Genomic DNA, 27,740 nt, shown 5'->3' on the forward strand with positions numbered 1-27,740 from the left:
GGAAGAGGAAACGGAGGCGCAGAGGACTCGAGTGACAGACCCCCGAGGTCGGCCGGGGCGGGGGGCGGGTACTCACGGGATGGGCCTGGGGCGGCCGATGGTGCACGGTGAGCTGCGGCCCCGCGGACCCGAGGGCGAGCCCGCTGTTCACGACGTAGGCGGCCGTCTGGGGGACACGGACCGTGAGGCCTGTCGGGAGGGGGCGGGGGGGGGGAAGCGAGGACATGGCCGGGGTCGCTCGGGTTCCCCGATCCGGACCCCGGGGGCGGGGGGAGGGGTCCCACCCAGGCTCTTAGGGTCAGGCGGCCGGGCCCGTTTGGCCCACCCCAGTGCGAGGAGGCGTGCCGGCTCCTGGGATCGGGAATCCGGGAGTGGCAAATGAAACCATTTTGGTATAACCTAATGATGGCAACTCGGCCCCTTGAGAGATCGGGAATCGGAACTGGGCTGACACTAGAGATTTGGAAACGGTAATCGTAAATACCACCTTATTTTTCGTCTGGCGCTTTTATTTTGCCAACGCCCTCGCAAATAAATGATCTCATTTTTCCCTCACACCGTCTCCGTGAGGTAGGGAGAGGCGGGCTTTGTTATTCCCATTTTGCTGGTGAGGAAACTGAGGACCGAAGAGCTCGAGCACTTCACCCGGGGTCACCTGACTGGGGGGTCACCGGCAGAGCCGGGCCCGGAACCCGAGCTTCCTGCCTGGCCGTCCCTCCCCGGCTCCCTCGCTGAGCCGCGCCGCCTCCGTTCTCTTATTTTTCACCGTCCCATCTCCTCCCCGGGCCCCCTGCCCCCGGCCTGCCCCTTGGCGGTTCCCACACCTCTTCCCCCTCGAGGTGAAGAAGAAAAGAAGCACCGTACCGCTCTGTGGGTTGACCGGCCGGACGCTGGGGTTCTGCAGGACGGCCCCCCGGACGGGCAGCTGTGCCGGGGGCGCGGGGAGCGTCGTGTAGACCACCTGGTGGTTGGCCGGAGCCCTGGGCACCGGCAGCCTGGCGGCGGCCTGTGTCACGGGCCGGTGCGTCACGTTCACGGTGGTCGGGGCTGCCCGGGGACACGGAGAGAGAGGTCGGGCGTGACGGTCGGCCCCGGGGCCCTCGAGGGGCGTCGAGTCCCGGCTCGGGCGGGGTCCCGTTCTCGCCCTTTCCCGGGGCGAGAGCCGAGTGCCGGAGGTGACCCCGCTGGGCACGGGGAGCTTGAGCCCCGCGAAGGCGCCCCCGGGACAGCTGGCTCTGGCAGCGCGCCCTCTTCCAGACCCACTGCCCGGCCCCGCCCGCCCCAGGAGGCCCCATACCTGTGGGCAGGAGGTGTATCGTGGTCTGGGACGGGCCGCTGGTGGGCACTCCGGCCTGCTGCAGGGGGGCGGACTGTAGGGGCTGCAGAGGCTGCAGGGGCTGCAGGGGCTGCAGGGAGCGGGTCAGAGCCGGGGGAGGAGGGCCGAGGGCCGGCGCCGCCGCGGGGCCCGCTTTCTTGGGATCTGTGAACGGGAGAGGGGAGGGGGAGCTGAGGAAGGGTTCGGCGGGGCCCCGTTGTGGTCTCTGTTGTTCTGGATTCGGTTTGGGTTTTTTCCCCGGCTTCCCCGACCCGCAACCCCGACCGACCCTCGCCGAGCCCACCCGACGGCTCCCAGGTGAGGGGGGCCGTCGCTGCGGCTGGGTCCCCAGGGTCCAGACCGTGCCTGTTCTCTCACCCCCAGCCGGGGAGCGTGGATGGTTGGGTGCTCCGCCCCCGGTCCTCCGCCCCCCCCACCTCCTGTAGGATCCCGGGGGAGCCCGCGGACCAGACCAGCGCCCGACCGGACTGCGCTGGCCCGGCGGGCAGGGAGGAGCCAGGCGGAGGGAGTGGCAACTGCCGGGGGTGGCGGGGAGGCTGCAGGTGGAGACACCAACCCCCGGAGGAGTTTGGCCAGGAAAACGCCGGGGCGCCAAAAGGAGGGAGTTTGGGGAGGCCTGGGTGTGTCTGAAGGCAGAGCGGGAGGAGGCCCCCTCGAATGTGGACATCAGTGACCCTCAGGGTCTCGAGGGGAGGCGGAGGCCACCGCGGCCGCCACCACCGGCAGCACCTCCCCTGAACAGAAAGGAGGAAGAACTTCAACGCGGGGGTGACCGTGGGTTGGTAAGTGGTTTCTTGTGGCTGCCGCTGCTAGTTCAGAACCAAAGCTACCGGTGATTCTTCGTCCCTCTCCGACTCCTGGCCTTTCCTCAATCTGGGGCCTTCGCTGTGGGCCTTCCCTGCACCCCAACCCCTGCCAGGGCTCTGTGGGAGGCGGACAGACTTACCCTGCGCAGCCCCGAACTCCTCGTCATCCAGCGTGAGGTCGATGACGCCGCTTCCCGCCTCGCCACCCGTGACCTTCGCACTCTGAAAGACGGAAATTCCTGCGATGGGCGAAGGGAGGCGGGGGACCCCTACCTGAAGCTCGGCTCCGTGAGGACGCTCTGAAGGGTGAGAGGACCTTCCGCCCCGGCAAAAGGACCCCAGCCTCGGCCCGGCTTCTCCACCCGCGTCCCCCGCTCGTGTCGACTGCCGCACTGCGACCGGGTGTTTCCGACCTACGGGAGCCTCTTCCCGGCCTAGAGGAAAGGGTCCGGGCCTGGGAGGCGGAGGATGTGAGTTCTAGTCCCGGCTCCCGTGGCTCGCCTGCTGGGTGACCTTGGGCAAGTCATTCTGCTGGGCCTTAGTTTACTCATCTGAACTATGGGGATGAGACAGCTGTTCTCCCTTCTCAACCGTGAGCCCCACGAGGGGGTTCTCCATTTTTATCATGTGATGCGGAAAAAAAAAATCCCTTCTTCTGGAACGCTGTGCTGTGGAAGGTGAGGGGACGGGCCGGACTCGGGCCTCTTGCATCCGTTATCTCTTGGAGGGAGACATTCGGTGCGGAGACCCATCCTCCTCCACTTTCGGTCACCACCGGCAGGGCAATTCTGCGGCCCTCAGTGGGGTCGGGCGCCGCCGGACTCTCTCTGGGGGGGGTGACCGGAGCACTGCTGGGGAAAGCTGGGACGGCTACCGCTTCTCCAGGGCCACGGCCGCTCCTGTCGGCTCTGTTTCGGGGTGCTCTCGGTGCCCTCTCCCCCAGAGAAGGGGGGAAAATACCCTCACGGGAGGTTCAACTTGGATCGTGTCGCCTCGCCTCTCTCAGCCGAAGCCTCATTCCAGTTTTTGAAAGGACCGGTCTAGGTCTCGCCACGGCAAGTGCCCGGGTCATCAGGCACACAGACAACTCCCTCCCATTCTGAAAGATGGGGGACGGGAGGCGGTGACCCAGGAGACTCTAGGGGAGCTGTGTATCGCATCATTTACCCGGTTGCTCTGTTGAGGCCCGGGAGGCCGCCCGGGAAATTTCCCTCAAAAAACGGGGGCGTCATTACAGGGCCAGAAATCCCAGGCCAACGTCACTTTCAGGGCTCGGCCGTCGGCTGAAACCTGCCATTCGAGCCTCTTTTCTCTTGGCCTAAGCGAGGAGGTCGTCGGGACCGTCCCCTAGCACTGCCCCTGAGGGGAATTCAGAAGTGCCGTGGCTCTACCCTCTGCCAGGTTTCAGGTTCTGATAAACCCGCTTGCCCGCCTAAGCCCACCTCCATGTCCTCCAAACACCATTTGCAAGCCATGAGGATTTCCAACCGGTTTTATACCGTGCTCCCAAAGGTTACGCGACGCCCTCGCGTTGCCAAAATGTGGCTGACCCCTGGGAACCTGCAAGAAAGGGGTCCTCTATAGGATCGCAGCCTTCCTCTCGACAGGTCAACGGAATTTACGAGCTCTCCGGGTGCTCTCGACGTTCGGCCCGGGACGCTCTAGCCCAATGGCCTCGACGTGTCGTGGGGAGAGATTTTGGCGGCGGAGAGGGAGAGGGACCGTTCTACCCCGGGGACCGGAGTCGAGGTGGGTTTCGGCGGAAATCGAAGGGAGGCCTCACCTGAGTCGTGCTCTCCGCCGCTCTCTTACTTATCGAGGTGTCTGCCGTCGGCCGGCTGGACTGGTTCTCTGGAGAAGTAGCGGAGAGAAGACATTTGCATTTTCGTGCCGGGCCCGAGGGGCACCCCCAGGGTCTCTACCCTCGGCCAAACCGCCCATCTATCTGGCCCGTTCTGTTCCTTTGAGTGGGGCCAGCAGCCTCTTCAAACACCTCCTGGGTGCTCAGAGCTTCCACCCTCGCTCCTGCATCTCCTAACATCCGAGAGGCAGAGCAACCCAATGGACGAGTCAGGACAGCCTCAAGACAGACCCTCAAGAGGGTTCGGGGGGCCTCAGCTCTCCCAGTGACAGGTGGGCGGACCCTGGGGAACGGCAGAGGGGCGGAACGGAATGCCACTCTCCTGGACAGACCCGGCTTCGGAGGGAGGGTGGGGAGGTGTCTGTGGGCCAGTGGGGGGCGGGGGGGACGGGGCACCTCCCCTTTCTAGATGCCCCTGCGCGCCGGGGGTGGGGAAGGCCCATCTCGTTTCACAAATGGCAAGTGCCCCCGTTCTGTTCTTCCCCGAGAGCCACCCAGTGGGACCCTCAAGTGGGGCGGAGGACTGTGCACCACCTGATCGTCCTATCTCTTGGCCCACAGTCAGTGCTTAATGAGTGCCATCATCACCATTTTTTATGGTATTTGTTAAGCGCTTACTATGTGCCAGACACCATACTAAGGACTGGGGTACATACAAGCTAATCGGATTGGACACAGTCCCTGTCCCCCCGTAGAGCTCGTGGTCTTAATCCCCATTTTACAGATGAGGTAACTGAGGCCCAGGGAAGTGAAGTGACTCTGCCCAAGGTCACACAGCAGAAACGTGGCGGAGCCAGGATGAGGACCCATGCCCCTCTGTCTCCCAGGCCTGGGCTCTCGCTCATCCGTCCTCATTCTCTCTCTCCCCCGCCCCCACCCCCATCTCTCTGTCTATTCCCTTCTTCCTCTCCCCTTTGGCTGATGGCCGTCTTTATTCTCCCGAAAGCCCCGGGAGGCGGCCTGAATGTCGACAACTGGACGTGAAACTTGGTCCTCAGGCCCACCTACTCAGGGTGAGTTAATCGCCTGACCTCGCCCCACCCTGGCCTCCGGTCGCCGGCGTGGGCCGGGCTGCCGGCCCAGGCCGCCGGGGACGCCGGCCGGGAGGCGGCGGGCCGTTTACGGGTAAGGGCCGGGGTGAAAAGGATGAACCGGGCTGGGGGGGAGCGGGAGGAGGGGACGAGGACCCCGGAATCGCCAGGCTCCCCGAGGCGGCAGGGGTGGCCCTCGCCGGGACTCCATCAGTACGCTTGAGAGAAGGGTCCTCTTTAGATGGCAAGCTCCTCTTTAGACGGCAAACTCGTTCTCCGCACACGGTAAGCGCTTAATAAATGCCACGGATCGAAGGACGGGGAGAGAGACGAGCCTCGGCACTCTTCCTACCGGTCGGCCCGCGAACCCGCCCGCCCAGCCGGAGAGGGGCCCAGGGGCGGTGCCGCGGCCTGGCACCCGAAGCCGAAGGGACCCGTTCTTCCTGGGGGGCCTTAAGCCACAGAACCCAAGGGGGCGGACGCACGGTGTGGTAAAACCGAGGACGGCAAATGCACACACCGGCACCCGCCTTGCGTGTACGGGATGGGAACTGCAAACTGCACAAGTGCGCGTGCACACACACAAACACGCAACCCATTCCCGGCAGACACATCAACAGTTCACCGTGCTAAATCTTGTTGGGTTTTTGCCCGCTCCTAAGGGACCGTTTGATTGAGGACCTCATGTTCGCCTACCCGCTGAACCCCAGAGTCCCGGGATCCGTCTGTGCCGCCTGTCAGCCCCGGGGGCTCGGGGGTGGGGGTGGACACGGCGGTTTTAGGAGGGAGCGGTCCCAAGGCGATTCCCGAAGCCCGCGGTCTGGGCAGGGTGGCGGCTGGCGGGAGCGGACTCCCGAGGGGCGTCAAGCACTTCCTCCCCGGAGGCCCCGAGAGCTCTCCTCCGGACCGCCCACAAGGCGCTCGGAGGTGCTGCTCAAGAGGGGCCGGAGGCCCACCGTCCCCACGGTCGGTGTCCGAACGCGCCTCGGTCAACCAGAAGCGCTCCCCTCGCGGATCGCTTTCCGAGGGATGGGGAAAAGGGACCCGTTTTTCCATCCCCGTTCTCACTCAGAGGCGAGCCGACGGAAACACCCCTTTCCCAGCCCGTCTCTCCCAGGAGCTTCGCTAGGGCCTCCCTTTGCCCCCCTCCCCAGCCCTCTCCCCGCTGCCCGGGGCCCCCGGCCGACCGACCTACCTGGTCTGGGCACCGCGGGGCTGCTGGGCTCGGCGGGGGAGGAGGTGCTGAAGGCGGAGAGGGGGATCTTCATCTGTATGGGGGGGGGCCCCGCGGCTGCCGGTGGTGGAGCCGTACAGTCCCGGGGTGCCCACCGAGGGCAGAGGAGTCCTGGTGTTGGGCGCGGCGGGGTGGGCCGCGGGGTGAGCAGGGGGGACGGCCTGCACGGCCAGGGCCGACCCCAGGGAGCCGGGGCCGGCCGCAGAGTTCCTGGGGAGGCCGGGGCCGGGCCCCGGGGGCGGGGGGCCGCCGCCCCCGTTGCCCCCGGGCTTGGGCCCGCCGGGCGACGTCAGCGAGAGCGGGGGCTTGGTCAGTCCGCCCACCGCGGCCTGGCTCTGCACGGAGATGAACTCGACGCCGCCGGCCTGCTGGTTGGTGACCAGGGTCCCGGGGTGGCCCTGCAGCAGCTGGGGCTGGGAGGAGACGGCCACCGGCACGTGGAGGATGACCGGCAGGGACTGCAGCGACACCGACACGGGCTGGCCGCTCCCGCTGGGCACCTGGGTGGTGGCCACCACCGTGGCCGCGTTCGGGGCGGGGAGGACGGAGGCCGTCAGGGACGCCGAGGTCACCGGGGTCTGAGGCTTCGGCTGGCCTCCGCCCGCCGCTTGCGTGGGGCCCGGCCCGGTAGAAGACGCTGCGGGGGAGACGGGGTGGGTTCCGACGGGCAACGGACATAGGCCGCCGATAGGCGGCGGGCCTCCACCACGCCGGTTCCGTCCCCTATCGGGGGGGGGGCCGGCGTGACCCCCCTCGGAGAGCACGCACTCTCCGGGACGTCCGTCACGGGGTCTCCCGTGCCCTCCCTCCATCTCGGCGGGCCTCATCCGGCCCAGACCCGCGTTACTCGGCCCGAAACGCCCCATCCCCAGACGCACGACACCTATGTGCCGACTTTAAATTAGATGGAAAAGACTTATTTATTCGTGATAACGTTCGTCTCGCCGGCTAGACTGGGAGCTCATTTCGGGCAGGGGGTGTACCTGCTAATTCTGGTGCACTGTACTGGCCCAGGCGCTTAATTCAGTGCTCTGCACGTAGGAAGCGCTCAATAAATACCGTCGACCGATTGAGCGATGCCTGTCCTCGGACTCGTTTTCCAACCCCCGCCTCTCTCTCCCTCGGCGACGACACCCATCTCGGGGCCAGGGGTCGGGGTCACGCCGTTACCTGTGTTCACGGGGACCGGGAAGGGGGCCGGCGCGTTCTCGCCGACGTTTCTCTTGGATTCCAGCATCTGCCTCACCGTGCCGGCGTTCCTACGGAACGAGGGTTCGCGTTAGCGCCTGGCACCTCCCGCCCCGACGGGAAGCCCCGAGGGTGGGGGTGGGAGTGGGCAGTCCAGGGCGGGCGACGGCACTAGAAAGCAAAATCCAATAAAGATCCGCATTCCCCGGGGCGGCCATCTTTCACCTCGGGCGGTGACCGACGGCACGCCGCGGCCAATCAGATTTGAGAGGAACGGCAGGGGAGCCCACCCACCCCCACGTACCAAATCAGCTACTTGGGGTGATGTGGGCTTTAAAAAACCAAACACACACACCGACAAAGTAAATCAGACCGGTTTTCCAATAATGCTAAATGTCCATCCAGTCGGGGGAGCATTTCCGGGGTCTCTCCCCACGTTAGACGGGCAGCTCCTCTCCCACCCCGGGCTGGAGATGTCCCGGCCCCCGGGCCCCCGACCCAAGGGGTGAGCCCGGCAGCGGGAAGCGACGGCTCCCTGGGGGCGGGGGGCGGCCGGCCCGCCCCGGGCCCGTCTCGGAACTCACCTGTACGTTAGCGTGTTGACGCCGACGGCCTCGCTGGTGCATTTTCCCGGCGACGGCGGAGGGTTCGGCGGGTTCTGAAAAGGGCCGGGACCAATTGAGAGTCCTTCCCCTGGCGTCTCCCCGCCTACCGAGTCACTCGCACGATCTCCCGCCTCAACTGGGTGAAGGCACCCGCTCTGCCAACCCGCTACGCGCACCCCTCCGACACCACTCCCGGCAACTCGGTTTAAATGTCTGTTGGTTTCTCGCCTCGCCCCACTCCCTGCTTTCCCAGCCTGGAGTCCGGGGAGGAGGATTCGGGCCGACCAGCGTGCCGGACTACCCGGCCATCACTCGGCCTCGTGGCGACCTCCTTCCCGAACCCCGTAAGACCGCCTCAGGACGGTGGGAGGCTGGGAGGTGGGAACAGAGATGGGGGGGCGGGGACCCAAGCCCCGACCGGAAGGATCGTTTCCCATCTCCCGGCCGAGAAGGGGCTGGACGGAAAAAACAAGTCCTTACTTGCTGTCTTTTCTTCAGGTCCTCTTTGGCTGCTCCGAAGCGTTTTGTCAACCTGGCTATTTTAGCCTAGGGGAAAGAGAGAGAAATCTGAAAAATAACGGTGTCGGTAGACGCGTCCGAAGGGAAAGAAAAAGCCGACAAAAAAAAGACGTGGTTGCGATGGTGTCGTACGGGCCTGGAGTGGGGCCTTCTTTCGGGGTCCCTTGACCCTAGGCGGAGGAAAAAACTGGGCAACGGGACACCAAATTTGGCTGCTTTCCTTGGTCTCTACAGGACTGTGAGGAAGGGGAAGAAGGGGTGACGGGAGGATGGAGGATGTCCAGCAGGGTGCCCGGGTGGAAAGAGCCCAGGCCTGGCAATCAGAGGACCTGGGTTCTCATCCCCGTGCACTGGCTGTTTGTTTGGCCTTCGGTGAGTCACTGAACCTCTCCGTGCCTCAGTTTCCTCACCTGCAAAATGGGGATTCATGCTGCATGCGGAGCTCACGGTCTGAATCCCCATTTTACGGATGCGGTAGCTGAGGCACGGAAAAGTGAAGGGACTTGCCCTAGGTCACACGGCAGACAGACGTTACTGCGCTCCGAGCGCCAGGGGACTCTGGGTCAGGTGGTCCGACGCGGACCCTCTCCCACAAGGGACCCCCAGATGCCGAGCGGCTAGCCCGAGGTCACCCGGTCGGCCTGGGAACAAAGCCCGGCTCTCCCGCCACCTCGTCCCCTCCACGCTCTCTCCGCTGGCGGCCGAGGTCTCTCCCCGACCGTCCTTTACCTCGGGGAGGGGGCGATGGTGACCGAGATTCCCGGCGGGCGGGAGTCACTGGTTTTCTGCTCAGATCAAAGGCATGCCTGGGTGTTTTTTCCGGACAGGCGTTGGAAAGCGGGGCTAGATTCTGCGGCCCCTCTCTCTCCGGCAAGATACCTGTAGTTCCGTCAGGACCGTCTTGTGCCTCTTGTTGCATTCGATCTTCTCCACGCGGGTTTTCAAGTCGGCCAGGGCCTTGTCGAAGACGGCGCACTGCAGGGCCCCGAGCTTCTCGTCCAGTAGGCGCTGGACAACCTGGGCGGACAGACGGACGGCCGTTGGGCACGGGCTCGTCGCCACAGATCCCGGGCTACCCCGGCCCCCTGCTTTCCGCCAAATGACGTGCAGACCCAGACTAGCGGCTTCGCCCAGCGACAACCTCCGAACGAAAGAAGCCCAGAGAGGGGCTCCCCCAGCTGAGCGTGACCGGTCCGGGTGAGACGCTCTCGGGAACCGTGAGGACAGGCTAGCGGTACCGTGGGATTCGCTGGGCTGAGGCCGAAGGGACGTACCCCGCCCTGGCGCCGCGACTCTCTACGGCTTATCCGGTTGGCTCAGGGGCGTGGAAGGACCCGGGGGTCCCCACGGACCTCCCCGCCCTCCCAGACTCGGGGGGACCGCTCCTTCTAGCAGCAGCGGGAGCAGCACTGGAGGGCCTGTAATACACACCCAAAGCTGGGTCCCTGCCCTCAATCAATCATATCTATTGAGTACTTAGGGCAGGCAGGACTACTGAACTAGGCATGTGGAAGAGTCCAGTATAAAAGTGGGAAGCCACAGCCCCTGCCCACAAGAAGCTTACAGTCCAGAGGACAGCTTACAGCCCCTTCCGCCTCCAAAGCCGCCTCACCCGCCTTCCCACTGAGCCCTGACCTTCTTCCCGCCATGCGGCTAACCGCAGCTGGGCCCCAAGAACGGCGACTGGTCCTCGCTCCTCTCCAGTCCCGACCGCTCTGGCCAACTCTGATGCCGTCAGGTCCCTCCTCCTCCTCGGCTGGCTCTCCGGAGGTCGGGGGCCTCCCCGGGGCCCCGAGGACCGGCCCTCCTCACCCGTCATCCCCCCCGGTGCTCAGTAGGGTGCTCGGCCCCAAGACGGCCAGCGACAGCTCCCACTCCGACACCTCTAGGATTGTGGTACCTTGGGTGAGGCCCTGCCTATGATGACCTCTGCTGCTCTAAATCCTGGGGACTTATTTTCCTTCCTGCTGCTGCTGCTCAGAGGAAGATCCTCAGAGATAATAATAATAATGTTGGTATTTGTTAAGCGCTTACTACGTGCGGAGCACTGTTCTAAGCGCTCGGGGAGATACAGGGTCATCAGGGTGTCCCAAGTGAGGCTCACAGTTAATCCTCATTTTCCAGATGAGATAAATGAGGCACGGAGAAGTTAAGTGACATGCCCACGGTCACACAGCTGACAAGCGGCAGGTCCGGGATTCGAACCCATGACCTCGGACTCCCAAGCCCGGCGTCTTGCCACTGAACCACGCTGCTTCTGTGGGGAGATCTCCTCCCCAGCCCCCAGATGCAGACCCGCCTCTCCCGAGGCCTTCGGGAGCACCTCCTGCTTGCCCTCACACAGTTCCTCTGCTAATCGGAGCCCTGAAGCTGCCCTCTGTCCTTCTGGCCAAGCTAGGCCTCTCCTACTTGGTACTGTACTAAGAGCTTAGTGTTCGGCACGGTGCTTTGCACACAGTAAGCCGTCAATAAATACAACTGACTACTCCAACGGGCCAGTGAGACAAGCTCTGGAAAACTGGCTCGGCCTTGCGGTACGCTGTGCCCTCCCAGGTGCTCAGTACAGTGCTCTGCCCCCAGAAAGGACTCGATAAATACACTGATGGATGGGTTGATAGAGAGCAGACCCCATCCTGAGTCTCGCGGTCTAAGCTGGGCACTGAAGAGGAAGGTGGGGTGAACGGACACTTTTTATTTCTGGATGAGCCTTCAGTGGCCTCCTTGCGTGCGAGAGAGACGGTGCCATTTAAAAGTTGCAATTATCTTTGCTTCCCAAAACATTTCTCAACCTCCCACTCCTTTTGCGTGTGGGCACGAGTGCTTAACACCGGTTTCTGCTTCTCAGCCACCCCGTGCATCCGCCCGCTGGGTGTAGTGGTTCAGCTGCGCCCGCACTGGCTGTGTGACCCTGTGCAAGTCACTTCCCTTCTCTAGGCCTCAGTTTCCTCACCTGTAAAATGGGGACACAACACCCAGTCCCTGTATGGGATATAGGGACTGTGTCCCACCTCAGTGTGGCTCAGAGGAAAGAGCCCGGGCTTGGGAGACAGAGGTCATGGGTTCTAATCCCGGCTCCACTTGTAAGCTGTGTGACTTTGGGCAAGTCACTTAACTTCTCTGAGCCTCATTGAACTCATCTGTAAAATGGGGATCAACACTGTGAGCCCCATGTGGGATGACCTGATCACCTTGTATCCCCCAGCGCTTAAAACAGTACTTTGCACACAGTGAGCACTTAACAAAAGCCATTATTATTATTATCCTATCTACCCCACTGCTTAGTACGGAACTTTGTGCGTTTTCAGCACCAAATCCCATAATGAATATTATTATTATTATCGTCATTATTAATGGCTCTGCTAAAAGGCGCCGCTGGGATCTTGTTTCATGTGTCCCCAGGACCGGGGCATGCTCCGGGAGGGGTTGGAAACTCCCGGCTGCCAGCAAGGAGTTCCCGGCCCGAATTGCCTTATGTGTTAAGGACACCCTTCCTCTTCCGGACGCTCCCTAAACTTGTAATAACAGAGTCGGCCCGGGCTTTGAGTTCAGAGATAAGGCAACCGACGGAGGGGAGAACCTACAGGCTCCTATGAGGCTGAAAAACCAAACATGATAGTCCCCCGTGTCTGTATAATGCTTTTCTCTTTCCCCGGGGCGACTGTGTTACTAACTCATTTCGTCCTGGTGACACGCTGATAAAGGAAGGAGGGATGACATCCCCCCTGCTTTATTTACCACGAGGGGAGATGGAGGTTCAGAGCGGGGAAGTGACTCGTCCGAGGTCACGCAGCAGGCCAGCAACTGCGCTGGGACTCCAGGAGCCAGGCCTCCCGTTGCCCGAGCCCAGGCTCTTTCCACTAGACCTGGCCGCCTAACCGTCTCCCTCCCCGCCACTTCTCTCTCTTTCTCCCCCGGCCTCTCTCTCGGGCCTACCTAGTATTATTGATGCGGGACGCTTGGTGACTTGGAAGAGAGCGACGATTAAATCCCTGAACCCGTCCCGAATTCCACCGTGGAAGCCCCCGTCCCCCCGGCGTGGCTTCTTGACGACCTGGACCCTCCTTATTCCTCCCGAGGGATCAGGGCAAAGCCTCTTTCTTCTAAGAGGCCTCGGAACAGAAGATCTGGTTTAGCTGTCGGGGTTCCAGGGATCAGGGGGTGGGGGGCTGTGGGGGGCGGCCCGGCCGGAACCGATTCTACCTTTTGCAGCTTCTGGTTAATGTCCTCTCTGGCGGTGATCTTGACTTGGAGTTCCGCCTCGTACTCTTCGCCCACGTAGCGTCGGCGTTTCGAATGGATGCTGTCCATGTCCTCTGACTTGGACCGTTTTCTTCGCGACGCCTCGTCTGGAAGCACAAAGCACTGTGAGGGCTTTCCCGAGGTACCGGGAAAACGCCCCTGCGGCCAAACTCTCCCTCCCCAAACTTTGGGGTACCGGGGCCGTCAGCGTGCGAGACCGGTTACGTCCCGTGGATTTTAACCTCGATGGGCCTGGCTGTGCCCCGAGAGCAGGGGGTCTGGTGATTCTCGACAGCCCAATTTCAAACCAGAAACTTCACTTCGGCCTCGTGCCCGCTTCAGCCTCCCATCTCTTCCCCAACCATTCCTTTGCCACTGTACTTGTCGCTGTCACCCGCGCTCTGTCTCTCTTTCCCTCTCCTGCGTCCCCTTCTGTATTCCTCTGCCCCCGCCCACAAACTCTTGGGGAGATTCCCAGGCCCCCAAATCACAAAAACCCAACCCCCACATCCCTTTCTGATTCTCTGGCGAACTTGGGGCAGAAACCAATGGGAAAATCGAAGTTGCTTGAAGGGGTGTCTATAACATCCCCGAAAACACTTTGGGCTAGGCCTGGGGTCAATTTGGATCAGTGCCTACTATCCTACTACGATCAGTCACACACACATACGTCAAGAGCCCGTTTTGCTATCTTGAAACGAATGGCTGAAACCTCCATACTTTTTTCAGGGGGTTTCTCATCTTCCTTGGGCTCATCCTCTTCTTTGTCCTCTTTATCTTTTTCCTCACTCGCCGCTTCCTCTGTGAAAAGAGATGGAAAGAGTTAGTTGATCCCGGCAAGTGGGGCCCGACAGCTCTCGACCGGAAACGGGACTGGCTAGCCGAGGGGGAATCAGGGTCCTCTCCATGGGTCGTGAGGTCAAGGGCAATCGAATCGATGCCTGGCTTTTCTCCTATCATGTTGGGAAACCTCGAGCTGCCCCTTTCTTTTACCGACGTGGCCACAGAGACACAACCACTGTCAAGCACCTCAGTGTCGGTTCTGAACTGCGGCTAGTGCCACTGGTGCGGGGGGAATAAACTAGCCATAACAGCTGTGCTTTTCCATGACATACGACGAATCCAACTGCCTTGTCAAAGGTTGGGGGTCGGGGGACGGGGAGGGGGAGAGCGGCGGCAGGGGAAGGGAGAGCGGAGCGGGGGATCCCCAAGGGGGTGGGTCGAGGCGGCGGAGACGGACAGCGGAGGTGGCGGAGAGCGGCGGCAGTGACAGAAGAGGGATGACCCGGAGTTTGGGGAGGAACACATCTGCAGATTATATTATTTAAATTATAAATTATAAACAATTTACTCATATTAATGTATCTTCCCCTCTAAACTGTAAGTTCTTTATGGGCATGTCCGCTAATTCTGTTGAATGGTACTCTCCCAAGTGCTTAGTACAGTGCTCTGTACTTAGTGGGGACTCTAACAAACGGGGCAAGGAGGATAGGAGACTTCCAACGCATTGCAACCTTCGCCATCGGCTTCAAGAAGAAAGGCAGGACAGCTCACTGGGAGAAAGATGGGAAAGCCCTCCTCGCTGGGAGAGGGGTGACAGGCCGACAGCACTTGCCAAAGATAGACGAAGAAGTAGAAAACTAGTGTAGACTGTCGTCCTCAAGACTGTACGTTCATTACGGGTGAGAAGCGTGTCTGTTAATTCTGTTGTATTCTCTCGAGCGGTTACTACAGTGCTCTGCATATAGGAAGTGCTGAATAAGTACCACCGATGGATCGACAGACACCCGGCTGCTCCGTGCGTGCCAGAGAAGCCGGATGGTGAAAAGGTTGTGGGGGAGACGCTACTGCCTTGGGCCTCGGACAGAGCCTGTCCTCGGCTGTGTGGTCACGCTTTTCGGTTGGAGCGCCCGGCGCTCTCGACCTTCTCCTTGTCTTGTGATCTTGCGACCAAGAGGCGCCTGAGGGTGAGTCGCCGGGCTGGTCGGTCCGTGCCGGTCGTGAGCTGAGACGCAGCCTTGTCTGAGAATACGTTTCGCCATTTCCTAAAGACGCTCTGCCCACCCTCTTTGCTCTTCGGCCTTCCCATTTCCGCTAATTCACCGGCGGTTGTTCGAAAACGACCAGCTCGTTGTCACACGGTCGCCGTTTGAGAGCGGCGAACTCGTACTCACGCAGACGTCGTTTGAGAATGACCGCCTCGCGGTCACCAAGCTGTCGTGTGGGAACGACCGGCTCGCAGTCACCCCGCAGTGGTCTAGGTGCCCCTGTGGTGACCGTTCTCCTCACGGGTCCCACCCGGGGAAGCCGAGGCGACGCTGAGCGACGGCACCGGTGCCAAGACACTGACCCGGGGCCAGGACGGTGAAGCTCCAGCAGCCATAACCCAATTTCAGAGCGAGCCCGTCTCTTTGCCGCTCCCCCGTCCCCGTAGACTGCAAGCTTCTTGTGGGCAGGGATCGCGTCGCCCAACTCTAGTTTAGTGCAGGGCTCTGCACATGGGAAATATTCAATAAATATCATCCATTCATCATCACCACCAACGGAATTTATAGAGTGTTTACTATGTGCGTAACATTGTACTAAGGCCTTGGGAGAGGGAAATACAAAGAGAGTTGGCAGACTCATTCCCTGCCCACAGTGAGTTTACAGCCTATGGGGGAGCCAAGAGTTAAAACGCATACCCTGATTTCATTGTCACGGCTGCAGTACGACCACGGGATATCCAACCCAAGATGAAATTGGGATTATGGCATCCCCTCGGCAAATAAACATCGGGGCCTAGTGGAAACACCCTGGGCCTGGGAGTCAGTGGACCTGGGTTCTAATCCTGACTCCCCTACTTGTCTCTCGTGTGACCGCGGGCAGGTCTCTGAACTTCTCTGGGCCTCAGTCACCTCATCTTTAAAATGGCGATTAAGTCCATGAGCCCTGTGAGGGACAGGGACCGCGTCTAACTTGATTACCTTCTATCTATCCCCGTGCATAGTACAGCGCCTGGCACATAGTGAGCGCTTATCAGATACCATTTAAGAGAACAAAAACAAAGCAGGCCGCCTTAGAAGTTTGCTCCAGCCAGATTATCTACATTTATATATACGTAGATTTGTATAAATATATATATTTATAAATTATAAATATATATTATATATTTGTATATATGTTTATATACACGTATATATAAAGACAGACCCCCCACACACACACACCATTCACACACGTAGAATAGTAATAATAACGATGGAATTTACCAAGTGCTTACTACGAGCCGAGGGCCAGGATAGCTGCAAGATAATCACACCAGACACGGGCCCTGTCCCACATGGGACTCACAGTATAAAAGGGTATTTTATAGCCATTTACAGACAGTTAACTGAGACCCGAGAGTGCCTAGCAGGTCATGAGTCCTCCAAAAACTTTTCCCCCTAATTAATTTCCCAGCATCCTGAAATGTAAAATCCCATCTACCCGACTCGAGCACTTGCAAATTTATTCACACCCACCCTCACGTATATATTTATTCCATTATTTATTTTGTCGGTTGCATATATATATTTTATATTTATCTACTCAGAGTGCAAACTCCTTATGGGCGGGGAAAACTAGACTGTAGGCTGTCGAGGGCTGGGATTGGGTCTATCGACTCTATCAGGTAGTACTCTGCCAAGCGTTTGGGACAGTGCTCTGCCCACTTTGAGGATTCAGTAAATACCACTTATTGACTGGGAACATGGTGCTTCATTATTCCCTACTTCTCAAGTGCACTTCACCAAGGGGGCACTCAATACATAAGATTACTACTCCAAAATGCAAATGGCAAAACTGGGACTAGAACCTGGGTCTCTTGACTCAGCCCTCTCTTTTAATGGTATTTGTTAACTGCTTACTATGTACCAAGCACTGATCTAGGCACCGGGGAAGATGCAGTTTCATCAGGTCGGCTATAGTCTCTGTCCCACATGGGGTTCACAGACTTAATCCCCATTTTACAGATGGGGAATTGAGGCCCAGAGAAGTGAAGTAACTTGTCCAAGGTCGCACAGCAGGCTAGTGGCGGAGCTGGGATTAGAACCCAAGTCCTTTGGACTCCCAGGCCCAGTTCTAGCCACTAGGCCACGCCGCTGCACCTAGTTAGTGCTCTGCGTTAGCTCCATAAAAATAAGGTTAAGCAAAAAGAGAACTAAATGAAGTATTACTTCTCAATGGAAATCATATGAAATGAATTAAGGAGCTCCCCATGATCCAAACAGTTGACGAAAGCAATACAGATATATTTTAAAAAGGGAAGGCACAATATGGTGATATAACCAAAGAACAATACATATGTTATGCACCTGAAAAAGTTTGGAATTAGATTCCGTATGTTTATGTGAACATTTAACAATTATGTACTTCCTTTCACACCTTGGTTAGCCACCTTGTAGTACTGACAGTTCGAGAAAGCAGCCACTGCCGGTTCTCTGCCCACAAGGAGCTGCACAATTGAAATGGGCTTTAGTCACTCTATTCAAGTCAGCCAAAACACTTCTAAAGAGCGGAAAGGAGGTGTCGGTCAGAGCAAACTCGGCAAGATTCTCTCAGAGTGAGAGAGTGCTGTAAGAAATGTTGGCATTGAGATTCAGAGGCGTTACTGAGAAAGACTTCTAAAAGGAGGGCATTCCAACTGGGGTTACCCAGTTGTCAGCTAAATGTTATTTTGTACTCTCCAAAGCGCTTACTACAGTGCTCTGCACACAGTAAGCGCTCAATAAACTCGACTGGATGAATGAGGCAACCAAAAGTTTCAGGGGAAAACGAGACCTCCGGACAGCCTGGGAAACAAATAGGAGGAAATAGTAACCCCCACTCCGGTAATGTTGAACCCCTGCTCCCACTCCCCAAAAGGGCCTGACCTGTGGGATTCTCCTCAATGGTCCCGGGCCTTTCCTCCTCGGCCTCCTTCTCGCCCACGGGCTCCTCTTCGTCGGAGAGGACCAGGAAGGCTTCTTTGGGCAGGCTCTCGCTGGTGTCCTGTTTGGACGGTGAGCCCAGGGAGCTGTCCAGCCTGTCCTCCAGGCCCGAGGAGAGGCTGGCCGCCTCCTCTATCTCCTCCTCCTCCTCCTCCTCCTCCGCCCCGGCCCCCGCCCCCGTCCCGGCCGGCAGGAGGGTCTCCTTCGTGAAGCAGGTCAGCTGGTCCTCCGCCGGAGCCAGCTTCTCCAAGATGGGGATGATCTCGTCCGTCTCCATGGGGTCGTCGCCGTCCCCGTCCTGGCCGGGGCTGTCTCCTCGGTCACTTCCGGGGGCGTCCCCTGGGGGTTCTGCGTCTGGGCGAGCCTCCACACTGCTCGAGATGACCTCCTCGCTCCCCGGGTGTTCGGTGTCCTTCTTTTCCCCGCCAGGGGCGGGGTCCGGGTGGACGGAGACGGGCTCGCCGAGGGCCGGCGTTTCCCCGTCGGGCTCTGTGCCGCCGCCTGCTCCGTCCTCTCCTGCCGGCGAACCCCCGTCCTCTCCCGGGTCTGGGGTCCGGCTGCCGGTTGGCTCCCGGAAGCTGTCCTCCTTATGGTTGGCGAGAGGCGGGTCTTCGGGCTTCGAGGCGGGGCCCTCCTCTTGTTCGGGGACCGCCTCGCCTGGAGGCGGCGTTTCCCGTTTGACGATCGAGGCGGGGTCCGTCCTCTCGTCGGGGCCCTCGGGGCCTGGTGGGCTGGGGGTGTCCGTGGAGTCCGTCCTCCCCTCCTCCGGCTCCGGGCCGTCGGCGGCTATGCCGTTCACCTCCCTCCTGTCCTCGGCGCCGTCGGGGTGGCCCAGCGGGGAGTTCAAGTCCGAGTCGCCGTTCTCGTGCTTGCCGTTCAACAGCTTGGTGTCCGTTTTCAGGAACTCCTCTTTGACTTTGTATACGGCCTCCAGCTGCTGGCGGTCACTCGCTCGCATGGTCTTGCGGGCCTTAAACACTTTTTTCTGAGGCTCTTCGGCACTGTCCATCGTGAACCTGGGGCGGGAAAGAGAGCTGAGTGAATACCCGAAGAGAGTGAAGCAAATTCAGCCCCGGCGGGGAAGTGGTTCCGGAACCTTTGGCTGGTGTAGGCCGGCCGGCAAGGGCCTCCCCAGGCTCGGCGGCCCAACTAGGAACGGAGCCTGCATCTCTTACCGCCCCGGGGCCGCCTCGTCGGGTCACGGGGGTTGAAGGAGACGCTACCGGCCAGCGCCAGCGCACACGTACAACTCACGCTCCTGCTCTGCCACGGGCCTGGGAGTCAGAAGCACTTGGCCACTCATCCCGGCTCCGCCACGTGTCTGCTGTGTGACCTCGGGCGAGTCACTTCACTTCTCTGGGCCCCAGCTCCCTCAACTGTAAAATGGGAAATAAGACTGGGAGCCCCATGGGGGACAGAAACGGTGTCCAACCCAACCCCAGCACGTAGTAAGGTCTTAAAAACCATTATTATTATTATTATTATTATTATTATTATCTAAAAACAGAGCCTGCATTTCTTAGCGTCCAAGGGCTGCCCCATGGGGCCACCAGGGGGCACTACTGGCCAGCGAAACATACCCAGCTCACTCCGGCTCTAAGAAAACTAATTATTATTATTATTAAGGTATTTGTTAAGCGCTTACTATGTGCACAGCACTGTTTTAAGTGCTGGGGTAGATACAGGGTAATCAGATTGTCCCACGTGGGGCTCACATTTTTTTTTAATCCCCATTTTTACAGATGAGGTAACTGAGGCACAGAAGTTAAGTGACTTGCCCAAGGTCACACAGCAGACAAGTTAGCGGAGCCGGGATTAGAACCCATGACTTCTGACTCCCAAGCCCAGGCTCTTTCCACTAAGCCCCGCTACCTCTAATCTGACGCACCCCTGTTTGACCCTCATCATGTCAGTCAATCAACCAATTGTAATTATTGAGCACTGACTCTACGCAGAGCACTGCAGTAAGCACCTGGTAGAAGACCATACGATGGAGTTGGTAGGCACGGCCCCTGCCCATCACGAGCGTACCGTCTAAAGGGAAGACAGACATTAATATTCAAAAAAATATACACAAGTACAGAAAGGGGAGTGCCATGGAACTAGGGCAGGCCCATACTGTGGTTGAGCAGCCAGTCAATTGCATTTATTGAGCGCTTAATGTGTGCACATCACTATATTAAGCATTTGGGAGAGTATAATATAACCGAATAGATGTTAAGGAGGGAACGGCAGGTCAGATTCCTGGCAAGCCCCAGGTCGTCCATTTTAGGAACGCCCAAGAGGGCGTGCCCTTCGAATCGTCTCCCCTGCCAGGCCCACTGGAGAATTGTGACACGGGGGTCTACCCTGCCATATGCAGGAACGAAACCGACCTCCCCCCGACGCCCCGGTCTTCGGGGTGAGGTCTGAGAATGGGCAAACCATAGGCCTGTCTCCCTCCGGAGCGGGTCTGTTCCCATAGTGGGTGTCCTGCAAAGTGGCAGGGATGGGCTTGGTGTAGGGATTTCGCACTTGGATTTTCACCCTTTATTCACCGCTCCCTCAACCCCACGAGGCTTACGTCCAGATCCGTCATTTATATTAGTGTCTCTCCTTCTAGACTATAAGCTCTCTGTGGAAAGGGAACATATCTACCCATTCTGTTATTTTGGACTCTCCCTCGTGTTTAGTGTAGTGCTCTGCACACGTTAAGGGCTCGATAAATACCATCGATTCTTGACCGAGAAGCGGGAAGGGCAGCTTGCATGTGCCTGATGTCAGTTGAGATATGTCATTATGCTTCTTGGCCTGACCTACTCTGCTCTGTACATTTTTTGTTTTCGTTTTTTCATTCTGGTATTTTTTATGTGCTTACTATCTGCCAGGCATTGTACTAGGCACTGGGGTAGACACAACCTAATTAAATTGGACACAATCCATGTCCACTGGGCCTCACAGTCTGAATCCCCACTGTACAGATAAGGTCAGTGAGGCACAGAGGACATGAAGTAACTTGCCCAAGATCACACAGTCGAGTAATGGCAGAGCTGGGACTAGAACCCAGGTCCTTCTGACTCCCAGGCCCGGGCTCTATCCACTAGGCCACACCGCTTCCTCACAGTTCTTTGGGTTTTACACCCCTCTACAGTGTCTCATCCAATTAAACGTGTCTCATCCAATTAAACAACAGCGACGATCAAAAGGGTGGAAACTAATTCTGCTACGGCGGCGGACGGAACGGTAATGTAGAAATTGGATTCAGAAGATGTCAGTTGTGCCAATCTTCTGGAACCACTTAAATGACCCCACTCTGCCCCATAAAGTCACATTTCCCCACAAACACGAGGTCCTTAGGGATCACAACCCCTGTGGGGTAGGAAAAATCCCTATGTCCGTTAAAATTCCACCTCTGGAATTGAGACCCCAAAAAAGAGAGGTTACCTGTCAGGGCCTGACAGGCATGACTCTGATCCAACTTCCCAAGAAGTCCCCGCCAAAGGGGCGTAACTAATAATAATAATATTTGTTAAGCGTTTACTACATTTCAAGCACTGTTCTAAGCTCTGGGGGAGACACAAGCTAATCAAGTTGGACACTGTCCCTGCCCCACATGGTGCTCTCAGTCTTAATCCCCATTTTACAGGTGAGGTCACTGAGGCAAGGAGAAGTGAGGTGACCTGCCCGAGGTCCCAAAGCAGACAAATGGCAGAACTGGGATTAGAACCCAGGTCCTTTGGACTCCTGGGCTCTAGCCGCCTTGGCCTTGGGACTTCAGCTCGGGGTGGTGCTGGGGATTGGCATGCAGTAGGCGCTCAAGAAGTGCCATCGACTGTCGACAGGCGACAGACGGGTGACCAGATGCTTGCCCGGTGGGAAGGTGAGACGGGAGGGTGGGGAGGAACGTCTGAACCCCCAAACAAAGGCTGACGTAGAGCAGAGCGGTGACAGCTGAGACGCGACGACTCCCCCTCCCCTCGCGCCACCCTCCCTCTCTCCACCCCCCCACAGACCGCCCCCATCCAGGTTCGGAAACGGAGAACTGGCCTTCTGCACAACCAGTGATGAATCCCTGATGCCAGCGGCTTCTCGCGCTCACGTCAAAAAGTGACCAATTACTCGATGGTATCTATTGAGCGTTTTTTGTTTGCACGCATTGTGGGCGTGGAACGTTTCCGCCAACCCCCGAGTGCTAGGTCCGGTGCTCTGCACGTAGTAAGTGGTTAACAAATACCGTAGATGGTGATGACGCTCAGCACCGGACTGAGTTCTTGGGAGAGGGCGGTGGGTAGACACGATCCCCGCCCATGAGGAGCTGCCAGTCTACAGGGGGAGGCAGGAGTTCAGATTCAGATTAGGGATAGGGGAAATTGGAGAGGAGAAGCAGGGTCAGACACTTGCAAGCGCCTTGCAGACTAAGCCAAGGGTTGTGCCATGGATGGCGACTCTAAGATCATCTGTAGATTTTTGTTTGATTTTAATGATATTTGTTAATCACTTACTGGATGCCAGGCATTGTACTAAGTGCTGGGATAGATACAAGCTGATCAGGTTGGACACAGTCCCTGCCTCACGTGGGACTCACAATCTTAATCTCCATTTTACAGATGAAATAACTGAAGCCCAGAGAAGTGAAGTGACTTGCCCAACATCACACAGCAGACAAGTGGCGGAGCTGGGATTAGAACCCAGCTACTCTGACTCCCAGGACCGGGCTCTCTCCTGGGCAGGGAAAATGTTTGCTAATTCTGTTGTGCTGGAGTCTCCTAAGTGCTTAGTACAGTGCTCTGTGCTCAGTAAAGACTACTGATTGATTGATATGGGGAGCTTCTGGTTCTGCACGACCATAGAATCCCCGGGGTCACAGAGGACACCATAGGGGCCCTCGCGTCGCCCTGCTGGGCCGACAAGCAGAGCCTCCCTGGCAGAGGGTGGGACCACCCATCATTCCAATCCTGCTGAGGGCAGAGAAGCGGTCCAGGTGTGAACCCGTGCCCGCCTGCCTGGCTCTCGAGGAAGCCAGCGAGTGAAAGCCCGGGGGCCTAACGGCGTTTCGGCCAACAACATGGGGGCATGCACGGGGGGGCCCGAGACGAAGCATTGTGGCGTGCCCGAGACAGCGCCGTTTCCTTCCTCTAGAGAAAGGGTGGCGGCAGGCCCTCTGGTGGCCCCTTCTTGTCCTGTGATGGCTGGCGGGATCCCAGCCAGGGTCTTTTGGGCCTATTAAAAAAAAATCCTCGCCCTGGGCTTCCAGAATCACCACCTTGATGTCGAGGACACAGATGCCACTCAGCAGATGTGAGCTGTGCGAAAGGACGGAGATCACCGGACAGAATCCCAGAGCTGTCGCCACTGCCGGCAGAACAAAGCGCAGCCAGCTTCTTCCAGGAAGTTCACCCAGATGCGGCCAAGGCACGCCGAAGCCTAAATCCCACCACTGCTCCTCGCTCGGCCTTTTGTTTGGCCTCAAGCATGAAGCCGTGCGGGCACTCCACCTTTTCGGTCTCCTTCTGGCAGTGTTCACTGCTGTTCTTTGTTTGGAACCTCCTGCTGCCTAGGTAGCAGAATCCATTGACGGCTTTCACACCTTTGTCACAACTGAAAAATCTTTAGAGGTGTGTGTGGTTTTTTTCCTAGAGTAGGTTGTGGCCACCTTTGGTTTGTCACTTTCGCGGACTGGTTCCCGATTCGGCGATGCCATTCGTGACCGTCTGCGACTTCTTCTACGTGTGCTCCGGAGCCCAGTTGTTGGAGCTCCCGATGGGTCAATTCCCAAACCTTCAGTGCTCCCCGCAGCCCGTCAAGCCGGCATTATCCCCCAGTAGACGGAAGGCGCGTTCGAACCTCGGGGCCTGAACCTCCTGTGACATCTTCCACTTTGGCTGGGGAGGACAGGTTCTCCAGCCTTGGTTTATTCCGAGGCCCCTTCAACTGAGACCCTCAGCCATACCACGGGACGGCCTTATGAGGATGACGACGACGATGACGATGACAGCTTTTGAGAAACGCTATTCCGTACCTGGCACTGTGCTAAGCGGTGGGGCAGATACCCGATAATCGGGTCAGACGCAGTCCCCATCCCGCCATCTAAACGGGAAGGAGAACGGGGATTGAATCCCCATTTCACAGCTGAGGAAACAGGCCCAGAGACGCAGGGTGACGTCCCCACGGGCACACAGGTTAGTGGAGGAGCCGGTATTCGAACCCGGACCCTTTGACTCCCAGGCCCATGCCCTTTCCATTAGGCCAGGCTGCTCTCTCTGGCTCTCCTCGGGGCAATGAAACGTGCTTCCGAGAGGAGCCAGCACTCTGATTAGACGACGTATCCCTCAACTCTGCAGAGGAGAGAGGAAGGGAGGGAGGGAAGGAGGGGGGAGAGATGGGTGGGGGTGGGAGGGAGCCGGCGAGCGGCTGCAGCAGAGCCAGGACCAGAACCTGCAGATGCTCCGTCTCCTCTGCTTCCGGGACCCAGCCCAGGGAGTGGAGACGGGCTCCTAGAGCCCCGTCAGGATGCGGAGCGTGGCTAGCAGCAGGGAGAGCATTTACTGAGCTGCCTCTGGGTGCGACTCCGCCGTACTGAACGCTCGGCGGGGCCAAACAAAGAAGGGACGCGTTTCCTGCCCACAGAGAGCTTACTCTCTAACGCACGAGGGCAGCTTCCATTTGGAATTTGAGAGCATCTCAGAATGCCACATTTCTCATCTTAGAACGCAGGGATCTCTTTGCCTTGGGCTTTAGATCTTTGTGGAGCAGGAGTTACTTTCCAGCAAAGTTTAATCTGAATTTGCCTCCGATCAATCAGGCGATCCTATTTTGAGTGCTTACTGTCTGCAGGGCACTGTAGTAAGCGCTTAGGAGAGTATGACGCGACAACACAGCAGACGCATTCCCTGCCCACAGCGAGCTTAGAGTCTAGAGGGAAATTAGTACAACTGGCTTCGGAACGCTTGATCTTACGGCACGTTTACTCTTACCTCATGTGTGCAAATGTTCGTACCACCTTTCTACAGAGCATACGTGCAACTTAACAGAACAATGCTACCGCAACTCCACAGTACAGCCAAAGAGAAAACTCCCACTCCACGTCCACCATGGTCTGGAAATTTCAAATGCACCCCTCAGTTAACTCCCATTTAGAAAACGTTCTCGCTTAATTGCCTCGCTACGAGGATTCTGATTAACAACGCGAGCGGCCCAGAACGCGGAAACCCGGCAGAAAAAAGCATCTTGGACTACCACCACACGATTTCACCGTGAGAGAGGTTACCCCAAAAAGCAACCCCGGGTCTGGCGGGTAGCCACAATGAACAGGCCAGAAAACAGCTTGATCGGATCCCCCGGGGGGCAAATACGCCTAGCCGTTATTGCCCTTCGGCCGGCTTCGTTCGTGTCACCGCGCGCGTTGAACGTGGCCAAAACCAGACTAGAAAAGCCACGGCGGGATGCGGGGGGCCGGGCAAGCTGGGGGAGGGGGTGGGGGTGGGGGGCCGGGGGGCACCTACCTCACCGGGAAGCGTCCCGTCTCTCTGGCCGGCACCGAGGCGACGGAAGATTCTTCGGGGGGAGTGAGCAGAGAGCAGCCCACCATCCATCACCTGCCATGCTCGCCCACCGTTTGCGAATCAAAGAATAAACTACCGTCGCTGGCCACGAGGGGGCAGACTGCAGCTAAGCACCAGTTTTTCCCGGGGAAAGGAATACGATCAGGAAGGAGGGACGGAAGCAAGGAACGCGCATTAGGTGAAGAATCAGGACTGGGAGATTTGACTGCATCGGTGGCAAGCCCATCAGCCATCTTACTTTAGAAGTGTAACACTGCAGCGGGGAAAGCATGTGCAGAAAGGTTAGGGGGCGGTGGCCCGCAGGCTTTCGGGGGCGGAGCCGGAACGACCCGCCGCGTTAGGACACCTTTTTCGGTCTTTCTTTCCGGGGGTGGGAATGTCGGATTCCACGCCCGGGTGTCTCTGCTGCAAGGTTGGGTTAGGTTTCCCGGATGACCGTCTCAGGGCCTTGCCCGCGGAATGAGAACCACGCTCCTCGGACCGACCGCGTGGCTGCCTTGAAAGACATCGGTCGGTTGGGATTTTCCTCTGGGAAAATCCATGTTTTATCAACTGGAAAGAACCTTGAAACTCTTTTTTCCGCCCCCAAACCGACGCGCATCACGTAGCTCTCAAAAATGCCATTTACTAGGACGCTCTCCCGGCCGTTTTCTCATTCGGGCAGAAAATCTTTCATAACTCTGCAGAAATTACCGGCCAAAAATACACTCCTCACAAAACGCATTCCCACAGTCCTGCAAGGTTTTTCCTCCCTACTTAGATATTCTCTGAAAAGCAACGTTTGAGGAATAAGACCAAATTCTACCAACTGTGTCGAACAAAAGCCAAGCGACTTCTTCCTCCTCAGCCAATTAGCATGCTTCCTTCCGCCCTTTTCTCTGCAGCAGAGAGATCGCCCCTTTGAAACAAAGGGAAGTCTTAGGTTAGCTGCAATGGCTTAGCCTATAATCTGCCAGCTCAAAAAGGCACCAATCAGCACGAGAGCCTGCTTCTAGAATTAGCCAATCGGCAGCCGGCTTTCAGAAATCTGCCTGGCAACAGAGGGGAGAGAGACACACACACACACACACACACACACAAGCGTCGGGGAAAACACAGTTTAAAAAGCGCTTGGTTTTGAGCAACACCGCCCGCCGGTTGCTTGCACGGTATAAATAATCTAGAACACAGTTTACGGGTCGTTCTGCTGCCGCGAAAGCAGCGTTCATTTGTCGAGCTGCAAGACGGTTGGTTCTACGGCCCTGTTGGTTAACCGGATGGCCTTCCATTTTTCCAGAGGGGCGGAATTCGCTCCCAGTGGTTCTAGGTGATGGCTTGCAATTTGCCAGACGCTGCCGTTGCGTAGCTGAGAATTAGGCGGCGTGCCCTAGGTTCGCACATCTCCTTGATCAAAGATCCCCCTCCCCGAGCCCCCTCTACCCTCATGACGCTGAGTCTAAGCCTTAACTCAGGGTTAACGTTTCGGGGCGGGCAAAGACACTTCAAGGGGAAAACAACCGTTTAACTGCCACAGCATGTCAGGATCTTCTGCATCGCGCCTGGATTTTTAAACCGTTCTTTTTCTGGGGTGCCGTCGATTAACCCAACGACGCTTTAAGGTCTGCAATTTGCCCCCGACCCTCCACACCCCGCCAAATTAATGGGAATTGCTTTTGAGGCTCCCGCTGCTGAATCCTGAGGGTTTTTGCCGCCTTCCTCCCGTGACAGGCTCCCGAAAGGTCCCGTCCATCCTCCCGCGCTCCCGTCCGAGCTAAAAATAACGTCGGTTTTGCTTCGGCAAACAACTGCGTCACTCCGTTTTCGAGGCCCCAACAGGAAGTTGACTCTGCTACCCTCCTGCTCCAATAGGAGAACTGCGAGAGAAATAGATCTTTTCTCCCCCTCCCACCCCACCCTTGGCTTTTTCTCACTTGTAGGTTTTCTGAATGTGAGCGGAGGCCCGCAAAAGCAAGCTGTCGCGGCCCCCTCTGAACTGGACGGATTGCTTCACCGCTTGGATAACGGGGGGAAGAGGGTGAGCGGGCTAGCTGACTGGCTCGCCGGAGGACGGCCAATCCGAGGCTCCTCCTGCAGACTCTGCTCGGCAACAGGGGAAGCGCCTGAGGGTGGGCGTGGGACCCAGGATCCCGCCAGGATGACCGACGGGGGTCGGAACGATCCGGTCGACCCCGGGGGGCGGTTTGGGCCGAAGGCCCCGGTGGGGGTGGGGGCCAGAGAGCCGTTTATGAAGCCAAACAGGAAGTGTGGGGTCACAAACACACTGAGGGCTGCTGGGAAACTCGCCCCCTGACGAAAACGGTACCCTCGCCGTTAAAAAATGCCCCTCTGACACCCCCAGAAGATGGTGAGTTGACAACAAACGCCCTCCTACTTCAGCTATTAAGGTCACATGGTGAACTGACAACAAATACCCTCCTACTTCTGCTATTAA

The 27,740-nt window shown here is 58.2% G+C and overlaps 1 protein-coding gene across 1 annotated transcript in view; it reads right to left on the reverse strand.

Annotated features, from left to right (window-relative positions):
• Positions 1-26,645, reverse strand: part of LOC100086987 (activating transcription factor 7 interacting protein) — a 31,316-nt gene extending 4,671 nt beyond the window's left edge. Inside the window, 15 exon segments of the mRNA XM_029054221.2 lie at positions 77-189; positions 865-1,047; positions 1,298-1,480; positions 2,283-2,364; positions 3,926-3,993; positions 6,230-6,311; positions 6,313-6,905; positions 7,439-7,527; positions 8,041-8,114; positions 8,542-8,607; positions 9,460-9,597; positions 12,781-12,926; positions 13,540-13,620; positions 17,712-18,784; positions 25,250-26,645. Coding sequence (XP_028910054.1) covers positions 77-189; positions 865-1,047; positions 1,298-1,480; positions 2,283-2,364; positions 3,926-3,993; positions 6,230-6,311; positions 6,313-6,905; positions 7,439-7,527; positions 8,041-8,114; positions 8,542-8,607; positions 9,460-9,597; positions 12,781-12,926; positions 13,540-13,620; positions 17,712-18,784; positions 25,250-25,335 — 3,057 coding nt within the window. The 5' untranslated portion in view covers positions 25,336-26,645.
• Between the last annotated feature and the right edge of the window lie 1,095 nt (positions 26,646-27,740).

This window comes from Ornithorhynchus anatinus, chromosome X4 (genome assembly GCF_004115215.2).
Source record: "Ornithorhynchus anatinus isolate Pmale09 chromosome X4, mOrnAna1.pri.v4, whole genome shotgun sequence".
Taxonomy (NCBI): Eukaryota; Metazoa; Chordata; class Mammalia; order Monotremata; family Ornithorhynchidae; genus Ornithorhynchus; species Ornithorhynchus anatinus.